Source organism: Rattus rattus, chromosome X, assembly GCF_011064425.1.
Source record: "Rattus rattus isolate New Zealand chromosome X, Rrattus_CSIRO_v1, whole genome shotgun sequence".
NCBI classification, from domain to species: Eukaryota; Metazoa; Chordata; class Mammalia; order Rodentia; family Muridae; genus Rattus; species Rattus rattus.
The window spans coordinates 79,928,675-79,950,754 of record NC_046172.1 but is presented as its reverse complement, the minus strand read 5'-3'; the positions used below and the strand labels follow the sequence as shown (position 1 = coordinate 79,950,754).

The 22,080-nt window shown below is 35.7% G+C and overlaps 1 protein-coding gene across 1 annotated transcript in view; it reads left to right on the top strand.

Moving 5' to 3' along the window:
* The first annotated feature begins 3,902 nt into the window (after positions 1–3,902).
* Positions 3,903–22,080, top strand: part of LOC116888015 (dystrophin-like) — a 19,627-nt gene continuing 1,449 nt past the window's right edge. The window contains exons 1-3 of the mRNA XM_032889429.1: positions 3,903–3,931; positions 9,034–9,215; positions 9,823–10,091. Of these exons, the coding sequence (XP_032745320.1) occupies positions 3,903–3,931; positions 9,034–9,215; positions 9,823–10,091 (480 nt within the window). The remainder of the gene's footprint in view (positions 3,932–9,033; positions 9,216–9,822; positions 10,092–22,080) is intronic.

Below are 22,080 nucleotides of genomic sequence, written 5' to 3'. Positions count from 1 at the left end.
CCTCAAACAAATCAGTAGCTTCTTATTCAAAGGATAAACAGTTAGAAAGAGCAATTTACAAAATTCATTTGAATAGCAAAGAACCCAGGATGAAAAAACTTATCCTTAACTATAAAAAGAATTTCTGAGGGAATCACTATCCCTGGCCTCAGGCTATATTCATGAGCAACTGTGATAAATACTGTGTGATATTGGTACAGAGACAGACAGGTAGATGAATGGAATAGAACTGAAGAGCTAGAAATGAACACAAACACCTATGGTCACTTGATCTTTGACAAAGGAACTAATATCATCCAGTGGAAAAAAGATAGCATTTTCAACAAATGGGGCTGGTTCAACTGGAGTTAAGCATGTTGAAGAATGCAAATTTTCCCATTCTTATCGCCCTGTACCAAGCTCAAGTACAAATGGATCAAGGACCTCCACATAAAACAAGATATACTCAAACTAATAGATGAAATTATGGGGAAGAGCCTCAAACACATGGGCACTGGGGAAATTTTTCTGAACAGAACACTAATGGCTTATGCTCTAAGATTAAGAATCAACAAATGGTGCTTCACAAAATTGCAAAGCTTCCGTAAGACAAAGGACAAAATAGGACAAAACGGCAATCAATATATTGTGAAAAGACCAATCCTATATCCAATAGAGGGTTAATATACAAAATATACAAATAACTCAAGAAGTTAGATGCCAGAGAATCAAACAACCCTATTTAAAAAACAGGGCACAAAGCTAAACAGAGAATTCTCAACTGAGGAATTTTGAATTGCTGAGAAACACTTAAAGAAATGCTCAACATCCTTAGTCATCATGGAAATGCAAATCAAAACAACATTGAGATTCCACCTCACACCGGTAAAAATGGCTAAGATCAAAAACTCAGGTGACCACAGTTGCAGTCGAGGATGTGGAGAAGTGGAACACTCCTCCATTGTTGGTGGTATTGCAAGCTTGTACAACCACTCTGGAAATCAGTCTTGAGGTTCCTCAGAAAGTTGGATATACCTGAGGAGTGCTACCAGCTATATCACTCCTGGGCATATACCCAAAATATGCTGCAACATATAACAAGGATACATTCTCCACTATGTTCATAGCAGCCTTATTTATAATGGTCAGAAGCTGGGTAGAACCCAGATGTCCTTCAACAGAGGAATTGATACAGAAAATGTGGTATATCTACACAATGGTGTACTACTCAGATATGAAAAGCAATGACTTCATAAAATTCATAGGTAAATGGATGGAACTAGAAAATACCATCCTGAGTGAGGTAACCCAATCAGAAACACAACACACACACACACACACACACACACACACACACACACACACATGTACACTCACTGATAAAATGGATAACAGCCCCCAAATCTTGGATTACCTAAGAAACAATCCACAGAGCACATGAAGTTCAAAAAAGAAGGATGACCAAAGAGGATCTTCAGCTTTCTTAGAAGGGGAGGGCAAAATATTCATAATAGGAACATCTGAAAGGCAAATTTGGAGCAGAGACTGAAGGAAAGACCATCAGAGACTGTACCCCTACCTGGGATCCAGCCATACAGCCACCAAAACCCAGACAATATTGCTGATGCCAAGAAGGGTTTGCTGACAGGAGCCAATACAGTTGTCTCCTGAGAGAGGCTCACCAAAAAAGCATGACAAATACAGGAGGCAAATGCTCCCCCCAGCCAACCATTGAAGGGAGAATGTTGTCCCCATTGGAGGAGTTAGAGAAAAGATTGAAAGAGCTGAAGGGGTTTGTAACCCCATAACAACAACAATACCAACCAACCAGAGCTCCCATGGACTAATCCACCACCCAAATAGTGCACATGGACAGTCTCATGGCTCCAGCTGCATATGTAGCAGAGGATGGCCTTCTTGGGTACCAATGGGAAGAGAAGCCCTTGGTCCTGCCAAGTCCGTACCCCACCTCCAGTGTAGGGGAATGTCAGGTTGGGGAGGCAGGGAAGGGTAGGTGAATGGTTGTGGGAACACCCTCATAGAAGAAGGGTGGGGGGTTGTGATAAGGCATTTATGGATGGGAAACAGGGCAAGGAGATAACATTTGAAATGTAAATTAAAAAGTCCAATAAAAAAGAATTGTTTATACAATCTTAAAATAAGAGATTCTTGGTTTAAGCATTAAAATGTCATGTCCAGATTAAAACAAGATTTGAGGGCAGAGAAATCAGCATTTGAATAACACAAGGGTACACTTCACACAGTGTGTAAAAACATGCCTACATAAGAACTACTGATATCCACCCTAGAAAAATGGTACATAACTGGTGCCCAACTTTTGTTACATGGATAAATGAAAGCATAACCAGGTAACAATGTATAAAATAACATTACAACTTTTAGTTTGTCTACATTACATAAAACTATCAATTTTGTCCTTCTCTAATTTTTTAGAACCATCCACTTCCTTCTTTTTGCACATTTTCATCCACATCTTATTCAGTCTAAGTCTTATTGAATTGTAAAGGTACAAACAATTAATCCTGTTTTCTATCTAATTTTTTAATGTCAAAAAGTGGTATAAAAATTATTTTTAGTTCTTTCTCATGACAGAAATTCCTGTCTTTTTCCTTCAATTCGTTTTATAGAGGATGACCATTAATGTTGAATATTTTTCTCTGCTTTTAACAATGGCATTTTACCATCACACTGTGTTTCAAACTTTTTTTCAGTTTATTGAAACTTTTATTTTATAAACTCTTATTTTATAGACCTCACTACAGCATTTAGCACGAGTTTCTTCTACCCAATCTATATTGTACCTAATTATTTATACTGTGTCTATTCCTATTAGTGTGATCAAGTGTCCTGGTTTTTCCAGGGTCTGTCTGACTTTCCTGGTATAGTCCTGGTTTTCAGTTTGCAAGCTTGTGGAACATCTTGATGTACACAGGCACTCTCAGCCCTCCCTTCAAAAACTCAAAAGTCTGAAGCAGGGGGATCAAGGGTTCAAAACTACCCTGGGGTACACAATGAAATTCTGATTCAAAGACAAGTACCAAAAAAAAAAATAACATTAAATGTTTAGCATCTAGAAAAGACTTGGTATGACAAAATATATGTTTAGCTTATTACTAGCTTTAGTCTTTTATATTAAGTCACTCATTTTTTTTAATTTTATTTATTCATACACTGTAGCTGTCTTCAGACACACCACAAGAAGGCATTGGAACCCTACACATGGTTGTGAGCCACCATGTAATTGCTGGGATTTGAACTCAGGACCTCTGGAAGAACAGTCACTCCTCTTAACCGCTGAGCCATCTGTCCACCCAAGTCACTCATCTTAAGAAGTCTTTTCCATCTGCTTGTTGTCTTTTCTTATTTGCTTTCATTACTTCCTCCTTTTTACTTTAGGAAAAAGATATACAAATACTTTGCACTGGATATTTCTACTTCCTCTTCTACAGCTAATTGTCTCAGGCTGTCAACCAGTCCAATGAATACTCCTTATTACAAATCTGTCTTTGCCTCTACTGAATCATCTTCTTCCTTTTGAATTCCTCACCAGTAGTTCTGAACTCCTTATATTTGCCTTCTCACGATATTCCATTTTTATTTCTGTTTATTAAATACTATTGTGTAGGCATTCGCTATATATTAGGTGAAGGAGAAAATGATGCTTAATTTTTTTTTCCTACTGACTCTATGTCTTACTGCTAAAACGAAGTCTACATCTTCAAGATGCCTCATATACAATGCCAATCCTCATCTTAGTATGATTATAATATTAGGCTTTACTAATTTTATCTTTCATATACACATGAGATTTTCTGGATCCAAAGCAGATTTTTTTTATTGCCTTACAATAAATAAATAGTCCTACTTCCTTCTCATTCTTTCATGACATCCCCCAGGGAAACATGGTAAATGGTGATAAAGACCTTTCCATGTGAGTACTTAGTTGCTCTATAGGCAAGAGACCAAAGATTATAAAGGAGGAACCAGCTGTCCTCATCTCCAAACGAATCTCCCTGGAAACATAATAGGCCTGAATCTAACTCTAATGTTCAAGGAGTTAGCTCAGTGCACCACATGTCTCAGTTTTTACAGCCCAGAATTTGTTTGGAGTCTGGGCTTCATATTTTCTAATTATAAGCACCTAGAGATCTAGGTCTTTGTCTTTGGATTTTTTTTTCCTGACAACTGGAAATTTAGTCTAGCAGTCTCCCAACTAAAGCCTTAACCATTTGTCCTTCTCAGATCAGAGAAGTTTGCGAAATTAACCAGACAGATGGTATACATCTCATTTGCATGGGATGGGAAAGTTCTCAGCAGGCTAGAACTATTAGAGGTACATAGAGTAGTCCAAGAAATTTTATTTCCTCACCCTTAGTTAAATCGTATCCAGGATTCACTCATCTACTCAATGTAAAAACTATGAGTGCTTCTTGCTCCTTCTGCATAGACGCACTGCCTAACACTGTCCTACTGTGTCTGCGTTTTCTCCTTGTGTTCTGGCTCCGGGTTTCATCCTCACACACTTGCATTCTTCTAGTTGGCTCCAGTTAGTTTTCTTTCAAATTCTTCTCAGATTTATGTTCTCTAGAGGAGCTGCCATCTTATCTATGGCAATACATTCTATTGACTCCCATACTTAATCACTTAAACTGTATAGACTGTGCTATTTCTTATACATGTCCAACTATGATAAAGTATGAGTTATAAATTATGCACTGAGTGATAATTTACTCTAGATTGTAGCAACTTCTGCATACTTTCTTTCAATTCCCTTATTAAGATGAGAATCTTTAGAGATGGAGAGGCGGTTCACTAGTTATAAGTACTTTATACTCCTGTAGTGCAATTAGGTTTGTTTTCTAATCCCTCACAACCATCTAACAGGGGATCTGATACTTTCGTCTACCTTGCACAAGCACCTGCACATATGTGGCACACATGTGCACACTCAGATGCAAATGAAAATAAAAGATGAGAAATTTCGCCATTTCTCTTAAAGAAAATACTTTATAGTTTTTCTTTGAATTATCTAAATTGTTAGCACCACATCTCATACTCTTTGGAGCTTATAGGATATTTGAACTCAAGCACTGTGGTATCATGACAGTCAATCACAATTTATTTTGTAATTTTCCATTGTGGTCAGCACGGATGACCAAAAATAATTAAATATGTGGAATATGCAGCTGGAGATAAAGGAAGACTACTCTCTTCATTTCGTGTATATTTTTGTTTACATTTCTCATTTGCTTGTTTTGGAGGAGGGATCTCATGTAACCAAAGCTGGCCTCCAACTAGCTCTGCTACAGATGATAATCATGGACATATAATCCTACTGCCTCTATCAGCTGTGTGTTGGAATTAAAAGACATGTGCCAACATGTGTGACAAGTTAGTGCTGGGAATCAAACATAGAACTTCATGTACACATTTTATCAACAGTGTCATATCCCTAGTCATGAGGGATATCTTTTTCTTTTCTTCCTTTATTTATGTACATATATATTTGTAGATATAACATGCTTAGTCTATGTAATGATACTTGCATTTTGAGGACTGACCATTTAATATAGGATAACCAATTGGTATGTTCTTTCCTTGGAGAAGACTATTTCTTCTACTCTAGGCATTCCTTTGTGTTGTTCCTTGTGTAGGGCCAAAAGCTCTTGGTCTTTTCTCCCAAACACTTGACATTTCTATCTGTGTCATCCTTGCTCAGTTACTGTTAGGGTAGTAATATTGGTAAAAATGTTATGGCTATAGCTTCTGACATTATTAGGAGGTGCAATCTTACTGCAAACTCCATGAGCCTCTACATCTTACTATATTCCTGCCCTCTCTTCACAATGCTCTCTGAACCTTAGGGGCAGGAGTTGTTTTTGTAGATGTAGCCATTGGAACTGTGCTCCACAACTCTGCATTTTGATTTGTTTTCTGTGATGGTTTCCATCTATTGCAAAGAGAGGCTTCCCTGAAAAAGAGTAAGGACTATATTTATCTATGGGAAGAAGGATAGCTGTTTAGATTATAGTTATGGATTATGCTGGTTTAGTAAGGTGGTACTTTTCAGTTCTCTGTGATCCATGAGTTCACTAGAACTGAGGAGCTGGCTACATTTCCAATACCAGTCGGGATTTTCCTCTTGTTCAGTGGGTCTTAAGTGCAAGTAGAGTACTGCCAGTTGCCACCAAATCATAAGTGCCATGACCACTCCCTTAAGGTTATCATCTCATTCTGGTCTTTGTTGTGGTTCATAGACTGAGCTAGGAAGAACTGTTGTTTGCCTCCCTTTGTTGTAAGCTTGAAAATATTTTTCTAGTACTGCCAATGCTATTTCTCAGAAAGGGGTCTTTCAGGTCACTTCCAACCCTGGGGACTAAGTGCCCTTTGTTTGAACTGCTTTGTGTTTGAACTAATGGGGACTTAATATTTTACCACTCATTCAGGGCAACCAAGGGCAATAGAAATAGCCTGTAAAGTTTGTTGATTCCCTTAGACAACCCTGGCCAACAACTCAAAAGATGGATTCTCATGACTAGTGCTGGGGGTTTTATTAGATTAGCTTTGGTTTTTTTGGAGAGCAGTTTTAGCCCGTGTGTGCCTGTGTGTGTGCATGCCTCTGTGTGTGTGTGTGTGTGTGTGTGTGTGTGTGTGTGTGTGTGTGTGTGTGTGTGTTGTGTTTGGGTAGATAAATAATAGTATAGATTCCTTAGATAAATAATAGTATGACTTTTGAAGTTTTTAAGATGTTTTCTACTGTCACTTCCCATGCCTCCTTCCTTCTTCTGTAATTATCTCTCTCCCTTCCCCAATTAGAGCCTCATCTTTTCTCATTTCTTTTACCATGTTACTTTTACCCTGCCTAAATGCAAATGTACCCATGTCACTTCCCTGCCTAAATTTTTCAAAGCTCATAATTACTTACAAATACTGCCTAAGCTTTTCAAGAGTCTGATGCCAAAATTCTGCTTCAAATATCTACTGTATTTCTATATATTAACAGCTACTCACTTTAACTCTGGTAACAGTCTTTCCTTAATCCTAACTTTCTAGGAGGCAAACCTGTTTGGAGATAGTTATACATACTATATGATGTTATGCCCTGTCTCTGTATGTGCACATTTCTCTTCTTTGAATGCCCTCTAATAATTCTTCTCTGACTAACTCATGTTTATGCTTTAGAACTCAATGTACTGAAAATCTTCTAGAAATCTTTCCCAGATTTTATTGAACTGATTTATATTTTTAGCTCTTCCTGATATACTACAACTTCATAAATAGAGGTACCAATTTAGACTCAACTTTTTGCTTCTAGTCTGTAACGTAACTTACACACAGAAGTTTAGTGGAGGGAGCCATTATTCTTTTTATAATTAGCAAAGCCACTATCATGAAATACTTCAAGTAGACAGACAAAGAGATAAATTGCTTATATTAGTGAAAGTTGGATTATACAAAATACATTACAAAAGTATATCCACATACATATACAGATAAAATATGCATACATATAATGGCAAATACACAAACAAAAACATATATGTAGAAATCAAATGAAATGTTATAGGTAGAACCAGACTTCTGTGTAAGTAAATAATCATCTACTCAGTGTGATTTCAAGGACACAAGACTAGTTCATAATATAGAAATTTCTTCTGCGTGTACAAGCTGAATCCAAATAGTTTGTTATTTTTATTCAGATACCTTACCTCTCTCCTGAATCATAAATAACTTTGACAGATCAATTATTTTATAAAGTAGCAAACTCAGGGTTCTTTTAAATGGTGAGCATCATTAAGACTTTACCAACAAATATACTACAGTTCTAAGGTACTTTTGTATCAGAGTGCTATGTCTGAAATTTAAAGGAAAGCACTGCTAATTTTTCCCATTGATATGAGGGCTTAAACTCAGTTGATGGCATTGCTAAAGTAAAATACAATTGAAAATATTTTATAATTAAACCTTAGGTCATAATAATAATACTAATTATTAATCAGCCATATCATTGCAACTGTGATACTTAATTTCTGTTATTAACATGATCATCTAAGATATCATAGAATCTGGGTCAGCAACTATTTTTTATTTTTGAATATTAATTTATGCATTATTATGTGCCTCATTGGATTACATATGACTTTAGAGTTTTCACTCAAATTCTACAATGTTTCTTTCATATTCTTTTATGCTCTCATTCTTTCGTTTTGTTGTATTTGTTTGTTTAGGGACATCCCAGGGCCAGAATTCAACCTAAGAGAATCCTGCATTTCATCTTTGGGCATGTTTCTTCCCTGTGCTAGGCATTTTTCTTTTTTCTTTTGATCCAATGTCTTCTTGAAGGCAAAACTGATTCATTTTTCTCCTATCTTAATTTCTTGTAACAGAGACTGTATATTAAAGATTAAAATTGTCAACCACCCTGACTAGTTAACTAAGTTGTCTGAAGGATTAGGTCTATTCATTTATAGAAAGGTATTCAAAATCCCTGTATCCATAATAGTTCCAAAATATATATTTTTTTCAGGAAAGTCACAATATGAAATATAATGGGTAGTTTTGTTTTTTTTTTTTTAAATATTGATCGTTTTCAATAGCTGAATTTGGAGACACTAGTTTACTCATCATCAAACATTTTAACAGAATTATCAGTTGAATTTGTTGTATATTTCAATCAGGTCTAAATTTCTCCACCTGACAGTGAATATTTTTCAATGTGTACCAGACATCATTGTTTTGGGAATATTTAAATCTCTATTAACCAGGGTAGGGTATTACAATATATACTTTGTGATTTTATCTCGATATCTGCTAGTCAGGTCATATAAACAAAAGGAACTTATCTTAATATTAACACACCACCTGTCTTGAAAGCTCCCCAGCTTCCCCCAGAAAGAAAATAGTGAACCCAGTGGTTTGCTCATTAACATTGAGACCCAGGTAGCCCTTCTTATCATTTTATGACTTCCAGTTTATAAATAAAGGAGAGAGAAATTGACTAGGGAGTTACATAAACAAGTTCTGAGCACCCAGGATTAATTTTGAGGAGCATTCCACAAGCCAAATAAGTATTTCTTTTCATCTCATTTCACAGGCCTTCAAGAGGGAATTGAAAACTAAAGAACCTGTAATCATGAGTACTCTGGAGACTGTGAGAATATTTCTGACAGAGCAGCCTTTGGAAGGACTAGAGAAACTCTACCAGGAGCCCAGAGGTAATTGAATGTGGAACTGTAATAACATATTGATAGAAAGCTCAGTGATGAGAGCACAGCCCGTCCATGCTTGCTGCCAGAGTTTGTATAGCTCCCCTAATTCTGGGTTAAACAGAATCAATTCAAATTAAATGTAGGTGTTGAAAAAGAATACAGAATCACAAACCACCATGCACAATCCTGTTTTCGGTCATAAATAAAGCAATCAATGATCACTTATTTGAATATTTAGAAAATAGTAAACAAAGGAGCTTATCTGTGAAAAGGCATTCTATTGTTACAGAGAGTGCAAGCTAATTTTCCATTTAGGCTGACTGAAATAAATTAGAACTGGTCAGCACATGCTAAAATTTTTCTCTCTGAAAGTTTAAATGAATCTTGATTTATCTGATTGACAGAAAGTAGAACAGATTCACTAAGGAAGACAGTTTAGCTGTGCTTGACTATATCAAAATTTATGCCAAAGTGTAAAAGAGCCATTAATCAGTAAGTTGGCCTCTTGTTAATCTATATCCCCTTCCTTTCTTCTTGTCTGACCTTTTCAACAATGTTTTCTTTTTAAACAAAAATGGATTTGGCCTTAAACCTTGTCATATTGCCAATTTAGAGCTGCCTCCTGAAGAAAGAGCTCAGAATGTCACTCGGCTCCTACGAAAGCAGGCTGAAGAGGTCAACACTGAATGGGACAAATTGAACCTGCACTCAGCTGATTGGCAGCGAAAAATAGATGAGGCTCTTGAAAGACTGCAGGAACTTCAGGAAGCTGCAGATGAACTGGACCTCAAGTTGCGCCAAGCTGAAGTGATCAAGGGATCCTGGCAGCCAGTGGGAGATCTCCTCATTGACTCTCTCCAAGATCACCTTGAAAAAGTCAAGGTACTGTGTGCTCTGCTTTGTTCCACAATACTTTGAGAGCCCCAAAAGAGTGCTCATCTGAGGCCTATAAAAGCCTTAGAAAGAAAGCCTTTTGTCCTTATTTGTAAGTCTCTCACACAGGGTTCCCTCCAAGAAAAGTCAATGATGTAATCATTTGTCCTTCTTTGGTGATTAAAAAAAATGCAATATTAAGGAGTCTCATTAGCATGGCAGGTAGTACTTCAGGCTCATAAAATGAAATATTAAAAAGCTACAACATGAAAAGTAAATTTGATTTTTGCAATTAGGAAATTAATTTCTTGTAAGCAGATGAATTGGTTTGGTTGTCTTTTATGGAATTTCTGATTGGTGTGTGTGTGTGTGTGTGTGTGTGTGTGTGTGTGTGTGTGTGTGTTAGCATCAGAACAAAATAAAATATACTTTACCAAACCAGAAGCCCCAATTTGTGACTTTATCCTTAATAATAATACAGCTAATCTGAAACGAAAATCATGTACTCTCCAGGCCTTATGCTTTCTAATTGCAAGCTAGTAACAGCTTTACATTCAGCATTGTTCCCTTCTACATTTTCATTTTTGTATACTATTGCTTATTGTCCCGCAAAATGTTTCTTCTTATTAATCCCCCCTTTCAACCACTGTATCTTTAAGATTCCTATTTTATTTTACTTACATAGATGACCTACTCACTTCCATTGACCAGTCAATGTGTGTGGCATATTATGGACACTGCCTTTTAAAATATTGAGTAAATGAATTAATAATTCCATTACTGACATTTCTGTATCACTCCAACCTTTCCCGTTTTAAAATAAAACTCCTTACAAGTCAATCTAAGTAAGATAGCTATCTCTCTTCTTCCTATCTCTGGCTTTACTACTATGTTTCAATGACTCACATGCAGATAATCCAGTATCCTAATCCTATGCTACCCAAACTGTTCATAATTTCTCATTACTGCCACCACTTATTTTTTCCATCCATCTGAATGACAAATAAACCTGATATTCTAAAAGTTTTGGTAGTGATAGCCACCAAATTAAATTTATTATCTAAAAATTGATTATGATAAAGGAAGCATCTTTAAAGCCATCATTTCCATTTTGTATTTAGCTGATCAATATTAACCTTTGCATGCCTGATGCTCTAGAGGATTCCCAAGTAGTAGCCAGTTCAGCTAGCTACCTAGAAGACCATTTGGTGTACCCATGCCACCTCAGATCCCTAGGTGTGCTTTCAGAAAACTCTCCTCCTTTCTCCATTTCTCCTTTCTCTGTTTTAAAAATCCATTGCTGTTTTAAAAGTTGTTACTTGTGTCACTACAAAATGCATGCTTCTGATGGGTTTCTGATAGTGTTATTTCATTAGTTAATGGGCCCTTTGAAAATTGGGAAATGGATAACCACTAAATCCCTGCACTGTATGGAAATGTTAGCTGATCATCTTCATGGTGATAAATATTATAAATGAATGTGAAGAAATGTCAGGTTTATATTGGCTATGTGAGTCACTAAGAGAATCCTGGTGTCACAAATAAAGCCATAAGAATACATACTAAAATAAAAGTTGCTTTTCAAATATCTTTTGATTTTCAAAATCCATAATTACTGTTGCTTCCCAAGCATTTTAAGGGGACAGTTGTAACTATTCACCTTGCAGGAATAACTTGAACAGTTACTTGACTGCATAGGTATTTTATTTTCTTGTAAAGGGAAATAAAAATACCTGAACCACTAGGTCACCTGGGTAGATATGCAAGAGGAACCTGCAGAGAGTTTTAGGAAGTCGTATAGCTGGAGGGAATATTTAACCTAATGTTTTAACCTAATGCTGAGCTACATTAACCTTTTAAGTAAGTGAAAGGAGAGGGGAAAGGAGAGATGAGGGAAAATAAGTATGTAGAGATTGATTGATTGATTGATTGACTGATTGGCCAATTTATTCAGAGTCTCACTCTAGTTATCCAGCCTGCCCTTTAACAAAAGCTGGGATTGAACTAGTAATTTTGAACTCAAGCTCTATGAACGATCCCAAAGTGAAACTGGTTAGGGATCATTGGAGTTTTCTTGCTTTAATAAACCATTGTTTCCTCCACTTATGGAGAACTATGCCCTTAGCTTACTTGATTTCACTGTTTGCTTTTCTTTCCTTCATGTTGAAGATGAATTGAGACACTAATACATGCTGCCAAAACACACATTCAGCTACAACGTTAAACAGACTATTGCATCTACCTCCAACTAACCCTGCATGCTTTCATTTGGATATTTCTGAATTTGTTATTTCTATCTGTATACATTTTGCTTTTGCTTATACAAACTTCTAACATGTTACTGGAGAAGTCCAAGGCAGAAATTCTGTGAGTATTTCTATAAATCACTTTTAATGTGATATTTTTATTATACCTTCTTGATACTTTAACTGAGTATGATCTCTTGGTATGGGAAGTGGATTAGAGAGTATATTGAAGCCACTAAACCATTGGTATTGATGTTCTCTTGTTCTGTCTTGTTTTGCTTTGAGATAGGATCATTCACTAAACCTGAAACTCATCAATTGGCTAGAATAGATGTCCAGCTAGTTCCTAGACTCCACCAGACTCCACCCCACAGGGTTACAGGCATGCATTGCCATGTCAGGCTTTTATGTGGATGCAAAGAATCCAAACTCAGGTCCTCATATTTGTGTAGCAGGAGCTTTATATGTAGTTACCTTCCTGGTGCCTGAATGCTATCTTTGCAATGAAGCAAAGATTTACTGCCTAGAATGGGATGGCTAATTTTATCGATAGGCTGCTGCAGTTCTATGTACTGCAAGTAAATGAAATACTTTACAGAGGCTTTTGTTGCTCTTGTTCTTGTTATGGTAAAAATGTATATTGAGCTTTTGATTAAAAAGATAAAGTAAACAAAATAAATAATCCTTCATAAAAGTAGATTAAATATGGAACCAATGCTTCTCACATCAGTATAGAGCACATACTGGTATTGTTTCAAAGCACATAATTTGGCCTTTAAGATCTGAGAAATTTTCTATTAAAAGGCATATAATAATACAGGCTCACTGTACACTTTAAAAGTATCACAATGGAAAGGTCAGTCTTGGCTTTATTTGAGCTTAGAAACTAAAGTACAAATTACTCATCTTAAAAATGCCTACCGAATTATTTGTTCAATGTGAAATTAATTGTAAGTTGGTGTTCCCATCTTGTCCCTCTCACTTCCTGCTTTGTTTGTAAAGCTAAAAAAGCAAATTACTTATGACAACAATGTCAAATGCGTTTCTTTACCCAAAGCATCTGAGTTTAGCTAGCACTGTGTATGTGTGTTTTTAAAGTCTCTGCCTCAACTTGGGCAAATAGAATCTTCGTTTACCATGCTATTCCCATCCTGTCTTTGAAACTTCTGAAAAGGCTGAGCAGAGTAATTGTTTCAGACATCTGTTTAGCATACTTTGAAGTGCATATAAGTTCTTTTTCAGTTTCATTTGAACCCCAGCTGTCTTCACCAAAGTCTATAATCAATCTGAATTAAGTTGTCCTACTTCTCCTAATAAGTCTCTTATTAAGTTCTGCATCAACCTCTTAGGGAGACTTAAAAGCTAATTCATGTAGAATTGCCATTTTCTACAAATTCATTTGTCAGCTCTCCAAATTCCAGCAGAAACAATTGCAAAGACTATTAATTTGGCTCTTCATAAACAGCTTATATAAGTGTAGGATACGTTGGTACTAAGCAAACAATTTAAAACAGTGGGTGGGAGAAAATGAGTTGATGACATTTTCTTCTTTGACTGTTTCGTGGTGCCTTCAACTTCATAAGCATAAAGACATTGATTTAATAAGAGAAACATCCTTCTGCTTTTACTTTCATAAAGAAAATAATTACTGAGTAAGCCTTGCTTAACAAGAGGAAAGGGATTTACAACGGTTGGAAAGGAACATGTTCTTTCCTTATTGAATTGATTTTAATTTGGACTTCTTTGTGTCCTTCTGATGAACTGTGATAAAAGAAGGAACTAGGATTGGTTGCCATTCTTATTGCACTCAATTGACATTGTAGAGCTACTCTTCTGTTCCAGGGACATTTAAGAGAACATGGATTATCAAAATATTCAGCTGATAGGCTCATCTGTTATTATTCTACTGAAGACATGTTTAATTCAATAATAAAGATTTCTCCAAAGAATACCATCTTTCTTATTTGAAAACAGCATATCAAAATCTGATCCTTTAGTATGCCAATCCTGTTTACTGAGGATTTATTCCAGAAGCTTTGTATGTGCCTGATAATAATTACAAATCCTCAAGCATCTTAGATAATAAAATATTCAGAAATACTTAACTAATGCACTCTGAATTAAAGGATCTAAAACATAATTCATTCATAACATTTATACTGTGGTTAAAACCTATACCCAGAAAAGTCTTATCTCATTAGAGAATATGACCAATTAATTTCCTAGATTAGATTGAAGGTTGTATCTCAGTTTATCTGAGAAAATTATTTGGCCTCAAGCTAAAGGAACTAAACATCTCCGGTTTTTATTCTGTTATAAATAATATAGAGATGTTTCTCCCACTGTTTAAAACATTGCCAAAATTAGTTATTTTGTATTTCTTATAATAAAAACGTTACAGAAATATTTTCTTGAAAAAAATTTTATTGAACAATTTTAACAATATGTTGATGGTCATAAGTAATGCCATTTGTTATTTTTTATTCATCATTACATAGAACATTTAATACTAATATAAGTACAGACATATGTCGTTTTGGAAAACTTGATAATAGTACAGGTAGAAATAGTCATTTCACTCAAGAACCTTGAAATAAACGATGATCTACGCATCTCTCAATCATTCTAGTAAAAGGCACTCAGTTCTTTATGCCCGCTTTCATATTGGCATTTTAATGCCACCAGTACAAATAATTTTAGTGTTATTTCAATTGACCTATGATATAATTAAACTTTTTAGTACCAAACACACGTTGACGTTAAAATATACAATCCCATAATTTTTATTTTTATAACTGTTTAATATATTGTCAATGACAACAATAAATTCTTCATATCATTTTCTGCCAAAAATACTGACTGAAAGCAAGTATGTTATAGTTTCTGAAATCTAGGGCATTCAGAGCAGTTGACACTGTTCAACAGTCTAAATAAGATCTGCTTGTTAGATATGAATAGCTGATAGCTTCCCTGGGAGTTCTTATACATGATAACTTACCTTGTCAACTTACTGAGGCACTTTATTCAGAATGGAGGGTATATATTTTTATATAAAACTAAATGTATACATAGGGAGAAAATAAAAGAGCTACTGAGAGGGCTAAGAAGGAATCATAACTATGGTGATTGACAAAGGAGGATATTTTTTTTCCAAAAGCAGTGTAACAGCAAACTATATTAAATACCAAGTATAGTGTTAGGGGTTTTTGCATAGGTGAGTGGTTTATAGGATAAATGTGATTTTAAGGTCTTTTAAATTGTTTTAAGATTAAATGAGAAACATTCAAAAACAAATTCTCTGTTATTTTGAAATCTTCAAGAATGAAGGATGTCTACATCAAAGTAATTTGAGTTATGTTCAATGCAAATTGAAATAGTTGGGTGTGTCATTCAATAACTCGGAGAGTAGAATCACCCACAGGAAAGCATTTAGAGAAACCTTGACTTTCAAATTGCTTTTAAAAATTGATCTACATATCGTTAGGCTTTTTGCTTCTAAACTTTATTATTTATTAAGTTTCCATGGTGTTTCCAGCCCCGAACTGTCAAATTCTCTTAATCAAAATGATTCTGGAACACTGAACAGTTAGATTTCTAGTTTCTTTTAAATAATTGATTTTCATGGAGAAAATATTTTCTTTGTTGTGTTCAGATCCTGCAAGTCCTTTATGAGACATAATTGTTTTCATAATTTTTGTTCTCTGCAATTCTGTATCATCATAGATTCAGTAAACTCATTTATAATTTTCCCTATCAAATATTCAAATTTTATCATCGTGATCTTAATGTGACATGAGCAAATTAGTGAACAGAAGGAATTTAATTTATAGGCAATCTATTAAAAATGATTAAAGCAAAAGTAAATAAGGGCCATTAGCACTATGCTGGTAGGCTTTTTGGAACCAATGTCAAACTGCCTCTCATTCTCTTTTATTTATTTATTTTCCTACTTTGAAGCAATTTAACCCAATTTGAAATTATACATTGCTGCTAAACTACAACATATTAAGTATAATTAGGTCACTTTCATTCAATTGCATTTAAGTCTTTTATCTGACTGTAACCAAGTAGGCTACTTGAAATGACATGTACCTGCCTCTCCCATATTTTCCTTCTTGGCTGTTGATATTCACATATTTCTAACAAGAGAAGGAACTATTTTGACCTACAAACTCACAACACCTGAACTGTCAAAAGAGTTATGTAGTGTTTTCTACTTGTCGAATATACTATACAATTAGAAGAATATCGGCTAAATTGTATGGGATCCCATTTCCTAGACAAAGAACTTCAGGCAATGGCTGGGAGTAAGAGAAATTAGCCTCTCCCAGGTTGAGTCCTCTTATTGGTTGTTTACTGCAGAGCAGTCAGCTCTGAAACCATACACGCATAGACAACAAAATTGACTCAGAAAGACACACACACACACATACACATACACACACACACATTTACATACATATATGTATGGAAAATAATTATTGAAGAAAAAAGATGCTATCACTTGATAGTCAAGAAACATGAGAGGGTTTCAACTGTGGGAAACTGTGAGGAGATAGATGGAGGAAAGGAAGGGTGGATGTGGTATAATTCTATTTAAATTAAAAATCTTTCTTAAACATGGCCTAAGCATGTTCTTGTTAGTGTACAGTCATTTAGAAGGCCCTTAATATTTTGTTATAAAGGTTAAAAGAAGATATCCCTATGGCTACCTGAGTGACCAATTGAAAAAATGTTTGAATAAGCTCGGTATGCATGACCAGTCTTAAAGGAGTCTCACCTGGATGACACAAAGCCTGATGAATTCTTAGTTAAAGAAATTTTTTAAGATTTCATGTATTTTCAAACAAATCATAGTCTCTTTCACATACAATATGGCATCTTATGGACATATTTTTGAAGACCTCAAATCATATTCTTAATTGGAAGAAGATGACAAGGAAATGTATTAATATTTAAGCATAACAGCTTTTAGTTGAGTATCTACCACTATTTTAATAAGTATATCTGTCTGAATTTTTCTCAACAAATTTTGAATACACTCAATAGACAATTAACATTTAGACATTTGTGTAATGAGTAATTGATTCATGATTTTCATGGATTGAACTGGGTATTATCATGATAGTAGTTGTCATAACAGACTAAACAAGATCTTAATTTTGATAATGTCTTAAGGTGAGGTTAGAGAAATCAAAGTGTCTTGTAAATGTGGGTCTTCACTTACATGTTGAGAAAGAAGAAAAACTGGGAAAACATTCAGTTCAACATACAAGTGTGTTCGTGGAAGCAGAGCTAACAGCTACTGGGAAACCTGTAGTGCGAGTGCTTGCTCTGGTGTGACTACTTCAGACTCACTTTGCAGTCTCAGAATATACTGAAATAAAAAGCAAGCATTATCATAACAAGTTTACCAATTTAACTTTTAAACATGAAGTTGTGAAGATTTGAATGAAGAAAATTCATTTTATGCTCATTTTATTTGACTTTAAGCGGTTGCCTCTCTTGCTTTATTGTTTCATTTGTAAGAAATCAGGCCATTTTGGAAAGGCTCAAAACACTAATTAAATTTAGGAGTTACAATAAGCTTAAAGTAAAAGTGAATATTGCAGAACATTTTATAATCCTTTTCATCCATTTTGCATATATTATTTTATCTCAATCCTTAGAAAATAGACATTTGTCTTCAGTTCATTTCTGCCTTAGCATTTCTAAGTTGATAATACATTGAATGGAAAATCAAATTCACAAAAAATCTGATTTGTTTCAATGGTAAATGCCTAACACATCAAACCAAAATTAAATGAAGATTGCCATTATAAAACAAAGTATAATATATTGTGCAAGAAACCCACAGCTGTAGATTCATCTAGTAATCATTATTCATACATGCAGAGGTAGCCTTTCCTTAATTTGCTTTGAGGAGATAGAGCATATCTTTGTACTAGTTACATATGTAAACCTATGCATTACTTCACTTTTTGGTATTGTCTTGGCAACATGTTACATAGCTGTGCATACATTTTGACTTGGTGTTTGTTTCTTCATAAACTTACATAACAATATAAATTGTTTATATGAAAATACACATGATAGTTATAACTATATAACCACTTATGTGTGGTTCTATCACCAATAACTGGAATATTTCTGTTCCAGATATATTCCATTGTACTTTTGGTATAAATATATATGCATAGAAGCACAGGGAAAAGTATTTTCTTTAAATTTCCTAAGTCCATAAAGACTTGTTTATGAATAAACTGTTTCCAGTTGCCACCATCCTATTTCTGCCCAATGTTACTTTTTGCCTCTATTCAAACACTACGTTGCCACTTCCTCCTCCTCTTTAGAATGGCTTTAAGCTATAATGATACCCAGGACATTTTGTAGATGAATATTCTCTCTTCAGAGGGACATGACTTTTCTGTTATTCCTTCTCTCTGAGTAACTTCAATCTCCTTATTCATTCAGGGAGTCTCTCCTAATATGCCTCAGCATCTTGTTTTGCACTTTCTTGACCCTATGACACAATTTCTCCTAGCATGAATTCTTTATTTTTTTTAATTTTATCTTATGTGTATGAGTGGTTTTGCCTGTGTTTATGTCTCCAATATGTGCATACCTGCTATCTATGGAGAAGGCCAGAAGAGGGTATCAGATCCTCTAGAAGTCAAGTTGAAGATGGTTATTAGCCACTGTCTGGGTGTTGGGAATGAAACCCAAGACCTTTGCAAAAGCACCAACTTACCATAACTGCTGAGTCATCTCTCTACCCCTAAAATGTTTTATAATATCTCACTAAATTCTTTGTTTTGTATGCTAATGACTATGAGGCTATTAAGAGTCCCCATGTATAAATAGAATATACATAATGCATATATGTATAGTACACAGCAGAAATAAAATGAGTGTTTTCAACTGAATTACTGATTACAGTGGACTATGGGACATACAGAGGGCATGCCTTTCATTCCCTTCTGCAGAAAGTTACATTGTCTACTCTGCAAAAGTGAGCTTAATGAATGCTGATTACAATCATGCTTTAAGATAATGCCCAAAATTCACTTTTCCCACAATTCTTTACTTCATAGTTTGAGTTACAAAAATTATGTTTAAAAACATGCATTATGGTTTTCTATCTATTGTTTAAAGTCTGAATGTTTATTTATTTGTCTATTACACACCCTTTGTTTTCCTGTGTCAGTTTCACATACCTAATTTCAGTGTTTAGCTCAAGAGACCTTACTGTGTATAGCTGAAGACTAAGGAAAGCTAGGTTATCCTGTAATAATGGAAGAGTCAGCTCCAAAGACATGACTGTAGCCTGTGGCTCTGCAAGGAATGTACTTATCCTCTGCTTCATATAATATCCCTGACCTTATCCAAACGAGGGCTTGTGTGACTTTCTATTTCTGGTATTTCCAGCCACTATATTTAACTAGCCATATGTAGAATAAAAGAAAAAAGAATACATCAGATCTGCACAACCCTCTTTGAAGCAATATTGACGTGCCTTTGTTCTTTTCCTTTCTGACACAAGACTGTTGCTTGGGAAATATTTGTAAGTGATCTTTGATATAATCTAATATTTAGTCATTTCTCAGATTATAGTGTTATTTGATTAAATAACACTTTATTTACTGGAAAGCCTTAAAATGATCAAGAGCCAGGGAAAGATAGAGGGGAAATAACTGGGATGTGAGGAACCCACCAGCAGCAGAGGAGAAAAACCAGAGTCTCAACCAGCATGGGAAATCTCAGTCCTTATAAGTACCTCTCTGTACAAAGTAGAGAAAGTCATATTTTCTTTAAAGAAGACCACTCCTGACATACCCCAAAGATGCTCTACCATACCACAAGGACACTTGCTCAACTATGTTCATAGCAACTTTATTCATAATAGTGAGAAACTGGAAACAGCCTAGGTGTCCCTCAACTGAAGAATGGATAAAGAAAGTGTGGTACATTTACACAATAGAGTATTACTTAGTCATTAAAAACAAGGACATCATAATATTTGCAGGCAAATGGATGGAATTAGAAAAGATCATCCTGATCAAAATGTGAATGCTTCACTCCTTCTTTAAAAGGGGAACAAGGATACCCTTGGCAGGGAATAGAGAGGCAAAGATTAAAACAGACACAGAAGGAACACTCATTCAGAGCCTGCCCCACACGTGGCCCATACATATACAGCCACCCAATTAGACAAGATGGATGAAGCAAAGAAGTGCAGACCAACAGGAGCCGGATGTAGCTCGCTCCTGAGAGACACAGCCAGATTATAACAAATACAGAGGCGAATGCCAGCAGCAAACCACTGAACTGAGAATAGGACCCCCGTTGAAGGAATCAGAGAAAGAACTGGAAGAGCTTGAAGGGGCCCGAGACCCCATATGTACAACAATGCCAAGCAACCAGAGCTTCCAGGGACTAAGCCACTACCTAAAGACTATACATGGACTGACCCTGGACTCTGACCTCATAGGTAGCAATGAATATCCTAGTAAGAGCACCAGTGGAAGGGGAAGCCCTGGGTCCTGCTAAGACTGAACCCCCAGTGAACTAGACTGTTGGGGGGAGGGCGGCAATGGGGGGAGGGGTGGGGAGGAACACCCATAAGGAAGGGGAGGAGGGGGATGTTTGCCCGAAACTGGAGAAAGGAATAACATCTGAAATGTATATAAGAAATACTCAAGTTAATAAAAAAAAAGAAAAAAAGAAAAGATCATCCTGTGATTGAAATATCCTGTGGGAAAAATGTGTACTGTTGCCTTCCCTTAATGTGCTTTTGGGTCTTGGGAGAGAACTGCTAGCAAATAAAAGGCAAGTAAACACTTAAGTGGAAATTGAGGAGTGATTGGGGAAAGTGAGAAAACTCAGAACACTTATGTTAGGTCGAACAACCAATTATTTGCTATGGTGACAGCATTTAGGCAGGATCAAAAGGAAATAAATCGGAGCCAGCTAGACACCAGACCTGTTCAAGGCTAGTTGATATCCATGAGAAGACTCCTCGCTTCTGAGGAGAAAGGAAAGAGGGATACATGGTGGGGAGGAGATGGGAGCATTAGGGACTGGGAGGAGAGGAGGAAGAGGAAGCTGTGATCTGAATGTAAAGAAAATAAATAACTTGATGATAATAATAGTAACAACAACAATAATAACAATAAGCTTGGTGAGGTTTCAGAGCTAGGCATCTGTCAAGTTCTTGTTATAGTAGAAATATCAGATTTGCAGACCCACCTCAGAATACTGAATAAAAAACACTGAGTGCAACCCGTAGAGTCTGTGTTAACAAACCCTCATCATGATGATGTGCTTACTTGAAATCCTGGTGATAAACTAATATGTTGAGCCTTGTAGACGAGTAAAGGAGAAGAACTGTATCTCTATTTAGCAATGACAGTGAAAAGAAATGTTATGAGGATTATGAATGCTTGCAAGGGCGAAAAGCTTACCAAATGGCAAGGTTTAGTTCAGTGTTAGAAACCAGGCCTAGCATGCATTAAGCTCTGGGTTCTATCCTAAGCCTCCAAAAAAAGAACACAAGAGTGTGTTAAACAAAAAGCTAGCATCTGTTTAAAATAACTTCTAAATTTAAAGATGGATATCCTCGTGGTTGATATTTTTAATAATATGTTTAATTTATTCATTGGAACTTGCATACACATGGGGTGTAAGAGATGCTTTCGGCAATAGAGAGCACTTGGTGCTCTTGCAGGGCCGCTCTTGCAGCTCACATCACC